Source organism: Prionailurus viverrinus, chromosome C1, assembly GCF_022837055.1.
Source record: "Prionailurus viverrinus isolate Anna chromosome C1, UM_Priviv_1.0, whole genome shotgun sequence".
Taxonomy (NCBI): domain Eukaryota; kingdom Metazoa; phylum Chordata; class Mammalia; order Carnivora; family Felidae; genus Prionailurus; species Prionailurus viverrinus.
This window is the reverse complement of record NC_062568.1, coordinates 136,375,406-136,386,848: the sequence shown is the minus strand read 5'-3', so window position 1 is coordinate 136,386,848 and position 11,443 is coordinate 136,375,406. Positions and strand designations below refer to the sequence as shown.

The window sequence follows — 11,443 nt, the reverse complement described above, 5'->3', positions numbered from 1 at the left end:
ACTGCCACCACCTATTTCAGCAAACTGAGTCATTTAGAATTTAATTCTCTTGACATGCATACTCTTTCTACATCTTAAATAATATGTGGCCTCAAGCACAGAAGGGATGTAGTTATGTACTTAAAGCTATACTCCCTGTTTTTCCCTTCCTTGTTGAACTGAGAAAACATAGGTATGTTAGGCCATGTAGGGACATACAAGTTTAAACTTTCTTCTTTCATTCATGCCTCTAGTTTAACAGTTTTTTCTCACCCTTCCACTCCCATCTCTTAACATTCCTCTCTTTTTCAAGCCTCAACCTCAACTGGTAGGATTTGGCCAGAGAATCAGTCAAGGGATTGACGGATGGTAGAAGGTTAAATGTAAGTTCCTACATTATAGTATGTAAGTGGCCAGGATTTTGTGACCTTGGAATCAGTTAACAGAGATAGTAACTTAGTTGTCATTTGTCTCTTTTGACCTTTTGCTACTTGTTAGGGCCCGTAGTAAAGAACTAGGGAGAAGTGAAAGAGAAATGACTCAACTAAGTTTCTGCATTAGGATATTCATGGTTGCATATGCCAGAAAACTCAGTTCGAGATGACATGAATGATGTAAGTAATTTTGTTAGTTATATACAACCACTGGTCCAAAGGTAGGTCAGTCTAGGCATGGTTTGACCAAAGCTTAAGGTATTTTTCTGTAGTTATCTTTACTGGTGATAAGTGAAACATTTGTATGAAAGTTTAACAGCTAATACAATTGCATAGTTTGTTCTTTTTACCTCAGAGTCAAGCCAACCTCTTGCATTTCGTACATTATCTTCTCACTAGCTAGTCTAGGTATTTAGTGTCTTAGTTCTTCCATTCTTTGTGTTTTCTTTGTTTTCAATTTGACCACCAAGAAGTATCTTTCCCTAGGATCCCTGCATTGGTGTAGGCCTGCTCTTTACTAATTGACTCACTTGTGTTGGGGTAGGATTACCATGATTGGTTTGGCCTAATGAAAACCCATCTTTGGAGCAGAGGTCATTCTGCACACTGGGGGACTGCTATACCATGGGGACAGAAAAAACAGATTTTGGTGGGTGGCCACTGTGTCAGCTATCCTTTATGAAGACAAAACAAGAGGACATAAGTTCCAAGCAAAAAAATGTTTATTTTTCAGTAGAACAATTCCTCAACTAAGAATATTCCAAAGTTAAACAGCATAAACAAAGTAATCCTTTTGTTTTCGTAGTTTCTGACCTGGGTTGGGGGGGAGAAGAAGTCAAATTATGGACAAACAAGATGAAATACCTTGATTATACTATTCTAAAAATGTGTGCATCTAGGTGATTGTGAACAACATTTGAATGGCCTAACTATGATGCATCAGTCTGGTGATAATGACACAACGGTGTTAGAATCTGAAGGTCCAGTACCTGTGCAGAAGGTAAGAGTGATGTTACTTTTTTCCTAACAAATTTGAAGGGATTTAAAATTGAATATAGAAGTGGCACAAGAGGTATTTTAAGCCTTAACTTGAATGAGATTTTGGATCTCTAAGCCTATTTAATAAAAAATTTTTTTACCTATCTAATACAATTAAAAAAATTTACTTGTGAGCAGCACTGCCCCCCATCCTCTATCAGTTCCCATGCTTGTGTTTAAGTTTTATAATGCTGCATTTGCCAGCTATCCAGATTTTAAAGCATGTCATAAAGCTGTCTTTTAGAATTTGTGGTGGGGGATTTCCTAATGGAGTCTTTTTGTGTACTTAATCTCAAACCACACATTGATCATCCTTTCAACAAATATTATAGATGTTTGGGATACATTAAATAGCTCAGCTACTATTCTAGGCATTTGAGTCATTCTCAGAAACTTACTGTAAAGGAGGTGTTTATATACCTTGTCTTTTCCTTCTTTCCCTCCCTCCCTTTCTTTCATTTTTCCTTGCAAATACTTCAGAAGACAAGTCTTGTTTTTCCTATGTTTCAGCACACTTAGGAATATGATTTTACCATAAGGAACACACTGATTTGGTCCTTGTGTTTTCTTAGTATCTTTAATTCTCTTTGATAATGTGCTAATAATTACTATCATCAAAGATTATGTTTAATTTGGGTGTCTTGTTATTGATAAGAACCATTTTAAAAAAGTGTCTTTTCTGATAACCCAACATTAATTTTTTTATTTTACTGGTTTTTGTTTTATTTAATTTTTCAATTTTTTTAACGTTTATGTATTTTTGAGAGAGAGTAAGCAGGGGAAGGGCAGAGAGGGAGACACAGAATCCGAAGCAGGCTCCACGCTCTGAGCTGTCAGTGCAGAGCCTGATGTGGGGCTCGAACTCATGAGCCATGAGATCATGACCTGAGCGAAAGTCAGATGCTTAACCAACTGAGCCACCCAGGTGCCCCTTGGTTTTTGTTTTAATAATAGAAGTGTCACCTGTCCCCTTTACGATGGAAAGAATAGCGCTGCAGAATTTATTTACTTTAAAAATTTTATTTTTGAGAGCGAGAGCAGGAGAGGAGCAGAGAGAGAGGGACACAGAGGATCTGAAGCAGGCTCTGTGCTGAGAGTGCGCTGAGCCCAATGTAGGGCCCAAACCCACAAACTATGAGATCATAACCTAAGCCAGAGGCAGACATTTAACTGATTGAGCCACCCAGGTGCCCCAGTGCTCCAAAATTTCTTAAATATTTGGTTTACTGTAATCTTTATGTTTCTAATTTAACAACCCTGTTTATAATTTTGATTGAGCCAAAATAAAGTTTAAAAACAATAAGAAAATTTCCAAAAGGGCAAAAATAAGCAGCAAAACATCTAGTATATGTCATACAGTTGAAGTTTGTGCCATAGGTGAAAGTGACATAAGACCACTCTGATTATTTCCAATGTCTAGCAGGTAGCAGGAACTAAAATGTTGACATGAAAGCTAAAGGAAGAATGGGATTCTGGGGACTGTTCTCTCACGACAGACTTTCCATTCTTGACATTTCCTACCATTGCTCCCTCACTGTCAGTAGTATCACCTCCTATTGAAAAGAGAGGCTATGGAATTTTGGTGCTAGAAGAGCTCTTTGAGAATTAGTCTATGTGAATAAACTGCAACCCAGATGGTTCAAGCACCCTGCCCAAATAAGAGCTGGGACTAAAACCAAAAAAATTTCAACAAACGCTCAGACTCTTGTCTTTTTACTTGGAAGCCCTAGCTTTGCCATTTTTCTCTTCTGCCTCAGGAAAAGATGTTTCGTTACCAAGACTAACTCATGTCTGTTCTTAATTCTCTTGCATTCAGCACATTTATTATAGTGGAGGTCTCCTACCATCTCTGTAATCTCTATTATTTTTTTCTTATTTGTGCCAGTACCATATTGTCTTGATGATTACAGCTTTGCAATACATCTTGAAGTCCAGGATTGTGATGCCTCCAGCTTTGGCTTTCTTTTTCAGGATTGCTTTGGCTATTCGGGGCCTTTTCTGGTTCCATACAAATTTTAGGATTGTTTGTTCCAGCTCTGTAAACAATGCTGGTGTTATTTTGATAGGGGCTGCATTGAATGTATAGATTGCTTTGGGTAGTAGCATCATTTTAACAATATTTGTCCTTCCAATCCATGAGCATGGAATATTTTTCCTTTTTTGTGTGTCTTAATTTCTTTCATAAGCTTTCTATAGTTTTCAGTGTATAGACTTCTCACCTCTTTGGTTAGGTTTATTCCTAGATATTTTATGGTTTTTGGTGCAGTTGTAAATGAGATAGATTCCTTGACTTCTCTTTTTGTTGCTTCATTATTGCTGTATGGAAATGCAATTGATTTCTGTGCATTGATTTTATATCCTGCAACTTTCCTGAATTCATGGATCATTTCTAGCAGTTTTTTGGTGGAATCGTTTGGGTTTTCCATATAGAGTATCATGTCGTCTGCGAAGAGTGAAAGTTTGACTTCCTCCTTGCTGATTTGGATGCCTTTTATTCCTTTATTGCTTTATTCCTCTTTGCTATTTGGATGACTTTTATTGCTGAGGCTAGGACTTCCAATACTGTGTTGAATAACAGTGGTGAGAGTGGACATGCCTGTCTTGTTCCTGACCTGGGGGAAAGCTCTCAGTTTTTCCCCATTGAGGATATTAGCGGTGGGTCTTTCATATATGGCTTTTATGATCTCGAGGTATGATCCTTCTATCCCTACTTTCTTGAGGGTTTTTATCAAGATAGGATGCTGTATTTTGCCAAATGCTTTCTCTGCATTTATTGAGGATCAATGTGGTTCTTGTCCTTTCCTTTATTGATATGATGTATCACATTGATTGTTTTGCAGATATTGAACCAGCCCTGCATCCCAGGTATAAATCCCACTTGGTCATGGTGAATAATTCTTTTAATGTATTGTTGGATCTGGTTGGCTAGTATCTTGTTGAGGATGTTTGCATCCATATTCATCAGGGAAATTGGTCTGTAGTTCTCCTTTATAGCGGGGTATTTGTCTTGTTTTGGAATCAGGGTGATGCTGGCTTTATAGAATGAGTTTTGACGTTTTCCCTCCATTTTTTGGAACAGCTTCAAAAGAACAGGTGTTAACTCTTCTTTAAATGTTTGGTAGAATTCCCCTGGAAAGCCGTCTGGCCCTGGACTCTTGTTTTTTGGGAGATTTTTGATTACTAATTTGATTTCCTTACTGGTTATGGGTCTGTTCAAATTTTCTATTTCTTCCTGTTTCAGTTTTGGTAGTTTATATGTTTCTAGGAGTTTGTCCATTTCTTCCAGATTGCCCAATTTATTGGCATATACTTGCTCATGATTCTCTTATTATTTGTATTTCTGCAGTGTTGGTTGTGATCTCTCCTCTTTCATTCTTGATTTTATTTATTTGGGTCCTTTTTCTTTTTGATCAAACTGTCTAGGGGTTTATCAATTCTGTTAATTCTTTCAAAGAAACAGCTCCTGGTTTCACTGATCTGTTCTACTGATTTTTTGGTTTCAATACCATTGATTTCTGCTCTAATATTATTTCCTGTCTTCTGCTGGTTTGGGGTTTTATTTGCTGTTCTTTTTCCAGCTCTTTAAGGTATAAGGTTAGGTTGTGTCTCTGAGGTCTTTCTTCCTTCTTTAGGAAAGCCTGGATTGTTATATACTTCCCTCTTATGACCACCTTTGCTGTGTCCCAGAGCTTTTGGACTGTGGTGTTATTTTCATTGGCTTCCATGTACTTTTCATTCCATTCATTATTTAGTAGGATCTTCTTTCATCTCCAAGTATTAGTGATCTTTGCAAATTTTTTCTTGTGGTTGATTTTGAGTTTCATAGCGTTGTGATCTGAAAATATGCACGGTATGATCTTGATATTTTTGTATTTGTTGAGGGCTGATTTGTGTGCTAGTATTATCTATTCTGGATAACATTCCATGTGCACTGCAGAAGAATGAATGTTCCACTGCATTAGGATGAAATGTTCTGAATATACCTGTTAAGTCCATCTGGTCCAGTGTGTCATTCAAGACATTGTTTCCTTGTTGATTTTCTGTGTAGATGATCTGTCCATTGCTGTAAATGGGGTGTTGAAGTCCCCTACTATTATGGTATTATTGTAAACGAGTTTCTTTATGTTTGTGATTAATTGATATATATATATTGGGGTGCTTTCACATTTGGAGCATAGATGTTTATAACTGTTAGGTCTTCTTGGTGGATAGACCCCTTAATTATGATATAATGCCCTTCTTCATCTCTTGTTACAGTGTTTATTTTACTTAAAGTCTAGTTTGTCTGATATAAGTATGGGTACTCCGGTGACCATTAGCATGATAGATGGTTCTCCATCCCCTTACTTTCAATCTGAAGGTGTCTTTAGGTCTAAAATGGGTCTCTTGTAAACAGCATATAGATGAGTCTTGTTTTCTTAACCATTCTGTTACCTTTTGTGTTTTGATTGGAACATTTAGTCCATTGACATTTAAAGTGAGTATTGAAAGATATGAATTTATTGCCAGTATGTTGCCTGTAGAGTTGGATTTCTGGTGGTATTCTCTGATCCTTTATAGTCTCTGCTGCTTTTGGTCATTTTTGTTCTGTTTCATCTTTTCTCCCCTCAGAGAGTCCCCTTTAAAATTTCTTGCAGGGCCAGTTTAGTGGTCATGAACTCCTTTACTTTTTGTTTGTCTGGGAAACTTTTTTATCTTTCCTATTTTGAATGACAGCCTTGCTGGATAAAGAATTCTTGGCTGCATATTTCTCCAAACCAGCACATTGAATATATCCTGCCACTCCTTTCTGGCCTGCCAAGTTTCTGTGGATAGGTCTGCTGCAAACCTTATCTGTCTTCCCTTTTGTTTTTCCCTTGCTGCTTTCATGATTCTCTCCTTTCCTGAGTATTTTGTGAATTTGACTATGATATGCCTTGTTGATGGTCAGTTTTTGTTGAATCTGATGAGAGTTCTCTGTGCTTCCTGGATTTTCATGTCTGTGACTTTCCCCAGGTTAGTAAAGTTTTCTGCTATGATTTGCTCACATAAACCTTCTACCCCCTTTTGTTTCTCTTCACCTTCTGGGACACCTATGATTCAGATGTTACTCCTATTTAATGAGTCACTGAGTTCTCTAATTCTTATATTGTGTTCTTTTGCCTTAGTTTCCCTCTTTTTTCTACTTCAGTATTCTCCATATGTTTGTCCTCTATATCACTGGTTCTCTGCTCTGCTTCATCCATCCTTGCCACCTGGCATCCATTCAAGATTGCATCTCAGTTATAGCATTTTAAATTTCATCCTGACTAGATGTTACTTTTTATCTCCACAGAAAGGGATTCTGTGTTTTCAACTCAGCTAGTATTATTATCATGATTCTAAATTCTGGTTCAGACATCTTTCTTGTATCTGTGTTAAGGCTCTGGCTGTCATTTCTTCCCGTTCTTTCTTTTGGGGTGAATTCCTTTGTCTTGTCATTTTGGAGGAAGAAATAGAATAAAATAAAAAATTAAAATTAAAAAATTTAAAACAACACAAAAAAATCAAATAAAGGATGCTAGATCCTAAGTGTGTTTTGGTCTGGTTGTTGAAAGACATTTGATAGAATTGAGAAAAAAGGGAAACAAAAAAAGAAAATGTTTGAAAATTAAAAAAAAATTAATAAATAGCATAAAATGAAATGATGAAAGTAAAATAGAATAAAAATTTACAAAAAAGTAAAAAAATATAGAAAAAAATTCGTTTTTATAAGAACAGAAAATAAAAATAATTTTTCTCTTTGTATTCATGAAAAAGAAAAGAAAAAAAAATTGAATAGATGGACCAGTGAACAGAATGGAATACGATTGGAATTACATTCAGTTTTCCCTAGAAGTCAAACTATGAAGCACTCTATAGTCTGTAAACTAAGCAGGCAGAGAGATTTGTGGTATTCCTCTAGACTGGGGTTGGCACAGTTGGACAGGGCTTGTGTAGCCGGTCCATTCTCCACTAAATGGTGCTGCTTAGTTTACTGGGGTGGATTGTTTTGGTGCATGTATTTTTGTATATGCCTGCTTGGGAGAGGTGAAAATGGCATCACCCAGCTACCTTGTCTCTGGTATCGGAATTCTGTGTTCTCCCCGACTGGCAGTCAAGCACCTCTCCTTTTTCTCCAGCTTCTATCCACTCCCTGCTTCTACACTATCTGCTACCAAGCCATCAGCCTGCCAGGCAGTACCTCCCTCCCGAGTTGTATCTCAGATAGGGCTGTGTTTCCAAACCCGTCACTTCTGAGAGCCCTGCGGCCTTGACCCACTCAGACACTCTGTGGGACTGTCTCTCTGAGCAATGGCCAGGTTCTGGCCTGCCCCCAGAAACAGTCACTCAGCCACGCTGCTGCAAATGCCCAGAGCCTGCAGCCGGATGCCAACCCACGCCAAAAAAAGTTTGTGCAATCGTGTAGCAGCAGTGTTTCAGGGATTATGGTAAATTGCAACACACATCTGGCACCAAGCTTCACCACCCCGTAACATCCTTATTCCAACACTAGCAAATGTGGCTGTTCGCTGGAGTCCGTGGGCACCTTTGCCTCTGTGGAGGCTGCACAGCCTCGGAACCACCTCTCCCCATGTGGCCTGAGGACCCCTCAGACCTTGCTGTCTGCTCCTCAGGATTCACCCTTCCCACCAGCGCTCCACCAGGTATTGAGCTGCAGAGTTTCAGACTCTGCACTCCCCTGTTCATAGAGTCTTAGGGGTATCCAAACCCTCTCCTTTCTCCTTTTTTCTTTCTCCCTTTCTTGTTAAGTCACTTATGGGTGTTTGCACTCTTTCTCTTCAGCTGCTTTTGGGGGGGGGGGTGCTTTTCCTATACTCTGCCCTCCTATCTCTGTCCTCTCTCTGCAAGCAAAAACAGCTCCCTACCCTCTGCAACTTCTCTCCCCAAGTTCACCTCTCTGTGCAGCATCTGCTGAGTTCTGTGGTTCAGGTTATGCAAATTGCTGTGTTAATCCTCAGATCAATTTTCTAGGTGTGAAAGATGTGTTGGTGTTGATGTAGCTGCATTTCAGGGGCCAGAGATGCAAAAAACTTCCATGCTGCTCCGCCATCTTGGGCCCCTCCCCCTTAAGATGACATGCTTTAAATCACTTAAGTATCCAAAGGAATTCTGCAACTCATTTTTAGCTCATTCCATGGGTAAGAACAAAAATAGGGTTCGTGGGCAATTTTGGAAGCACTTGTGAAGGATATCTAGGTGACTCCTGGTGATGTTTGACTCTCTTTAGTACTTCAGGATAGAAATTAAGGGCCTGTGAGTATATATAGTCATAAATTTTCTTATGCTTTATTTGGGACTCTTGACAAGTTCTCCTAGTATTTCATGGAAATCTGTGAAAAGAGTAAGTAAGCATACTTATTAAGGAGAAAATTATCAAAAAATAAATTTCAACAGAGGATGTTTAGGTATTGTATACTTTCCTACCATAGCTAGGCAGGTTAAATCTTTTGTTTTTATTGAGAAATAATTGACATACAACATGTTGGTTTTCCGATGTACAACATAATGATTCAGTATTTGTATATAATGATTAAATATTTGTATTTATTGTGAAATGATCGCCACAGTAAGTCTAGTGCCACACATAGTTACAAATCGTTTTTCTTGTGATGCCAACTTCTAAGATCTATTCTCTTAGAACTGTCAAATATAATACAGTATTATTAAGTATGGTGACCATGCTATACACTACGTCTGCAGGACTTATTTTATAACCAGAAGTTTCTACCTTTTAACCCTCTTCACCCAATTTCCCCACTTGTCACTACTCTCCTCTGACAGCCACCAATTCATTTTATCAAGAGTTTGGTTTTGTTTGTTTTAATTCCACATACAAGTGAAATTATACAGTATTTATCTTTCTCTATCTGCCTTATTTCACTTAGCACAACACTCTCAAAGTCAACCTATGTCATACAAATGGCAAGATTTTCTTCTTTTTGTTGCCTGAATAATAGTCCATTACTTGTAATGTTCCATTATTGTATGTGTACCACATTTTCTTAATCTATTCATCCATTAGTGGACACCTAGATTGTTTTCATGTCTTGGGTATTGTAATGAACACAGGCACAGTTTTTCTAGTCAATATGTGGCCTTTTCATTTTGTAGATGGTTTCCTTTGTTGTATAGAAGCATGTGGCTATTCAGTTTTCCCAATGCTATTTACTGAAGGGGTGCCTGGGTGGCTCAGTTGATTGAGCATCTGACTCTTGATTTTGGCTCAGGTCATGATCTCATGGCTTATGGAATCAAGTCCCATGTCAGGCTCTGTGATGACAGCATGAAGCCTGCTTGGGATTTTCTCTCTTTCTCTCTGCCCCTCCTGTGCTCATGCATGCACATGCTCTCTTTCTCTCTCTCAAATAAATAAACATTTTTGTTTATTTTAAGTGTTTATTTTTGAGAGACAGCAGGAACAGTGGAGGGGCAGAGAGGGACAAAGGATCTGAAGCAGGCTCTGCGCTGGCTGCAGAGAGCCTGATGTGTGGCTTGAACCCACAAACTGAGATCATGACCTGAGTCAAAGTCAGATGCTTATTAACCAACTGAGCCACCCAGGTGCCCCTAAATAAATTTTTTTTTTTAAATACCATTTATTGAAGAGATTGTTCTTTGCTCATTCTATACTCTTTACTCCTTTGTTGTACACTAATGGACCAAATTTGTATAATTTCATTTCTGGGCTCTGTTGACCTATGTATCTGTTTTTACGTCAATACCATAGTGTTGTGATTACTATAGCTTTATAATGTAGTTTGAAATTCAGAAACATGATACTAATTTTGTTCTTTTTCAAGATTGCTTTGGCTATTTGAAGTCTTTTGTGGTTCCATAAAAATTTAAAGATTGATTTCTGTGAAAAATGCCATTGAAATTTTGATAGGGATTTCACTGAATCTGTAGATTGCCTTGAGTAGTATGGACATTTTAACAATATTAGTTCTTTCAATCCAGGAGCTTGGAATATTTTCTCATTTATTTATGTCTTCTTCAATTTCTTTCATCAGTTTATTTCACCATGGTTACAGTTTTCAGTGTATAGGCCTTTGACTTCCTTAGTTTATTCCTAGGTATTTTTTGTTTTTCTTTTTTGATATAATTGTAAATGGCATTGTATTCTTAGTGTCTCTGACAGTTTGTTATTAGTGTATAGAAACAGCATAAATTTTCATATAATTTTGTGTCCAGCAACTCTACTGAATTTGTTTAATAGTTCTAAAAGGTTTTTGTTGTTGTTGAGTCTATAGGGTTTTCTATATATACTATCATGTAATCTGCAAGTACTGACAGTTTTACTTTGTCCTTTCTGATTTGACTGCCTTGTCTTTACCCTGCCAAATTGCTCTTGCTAGGACTTGTAATACTATGTTGAATAGAATTGCCAAGAGTGGGCATCTTTATTTTGTTCTTGATTTTAGAGGAAAAACGTTCATCTTTTCACTGTTATATTAGCTGCGGGGCTTGTCAGATACAGCTTTTATTATGTTGAGGCATCTTACTTTGATGCCCACTTTATTGAGAGTTTTTACCATAAACAGGTGTTGAATTTTGTTACATGCCTTTTCTGCATTGAGGTAATCATATGATTTTTATTCTTCATTTAGTTAATCTAGTATATCATATTGATTTGTGGATGTTGAACCATCCTTGCATCCCTGGAATAAATCCTACTTGATTGTGATATATGATGCCTTTAATGTATTGTTGAATTGGGTTTGCTAATATTTTGTTGAGGACTTTTGTATGTATGTATGTTCATTAGGGATATTGGCCTATAATTTTCTTGTGTCCTTATCTGGTTTTGGTATCAGGGTAATGCTGGCCTCATAAAATGAGTTTGAAAGACTTTCCCTTCAGGGCACCTGTGTGACTCAGTCAGTTAAACATCTGACTTCAGCTCAGGACATGATTTCACAGTTAGTGAATTCGAGCCCCATATTGGTCTCTCTGTTGGTACTGAGCCTGCT

General features: G+C 37.7%; 1 protein-coding gene across 4 annotated transcripts in view; it reads left to right on the top strand.

The window, feature by feature from the left end:
- Positions 1–11,443, top strand: part of BRDT (bromodomain testis associated) — an 80,250-nt gene that overhangs the window by 53,825 nt on the left and 14,982 nt on the right. For all 4 annotated transcript variants that reach the window (XM_047873437.1, XM_047873434.1, XM_047873435.1 and 1 more), the window contains one exon: positions 1,313–1,413. In XM_047873437.1, the coding sequence (XP_047729393.1) occupies positions 1,313–1,413 (101 nt within the window). The remainder of the gene's footprint in view (positions 1–1,312; positions 1,414–11,443) is intronic.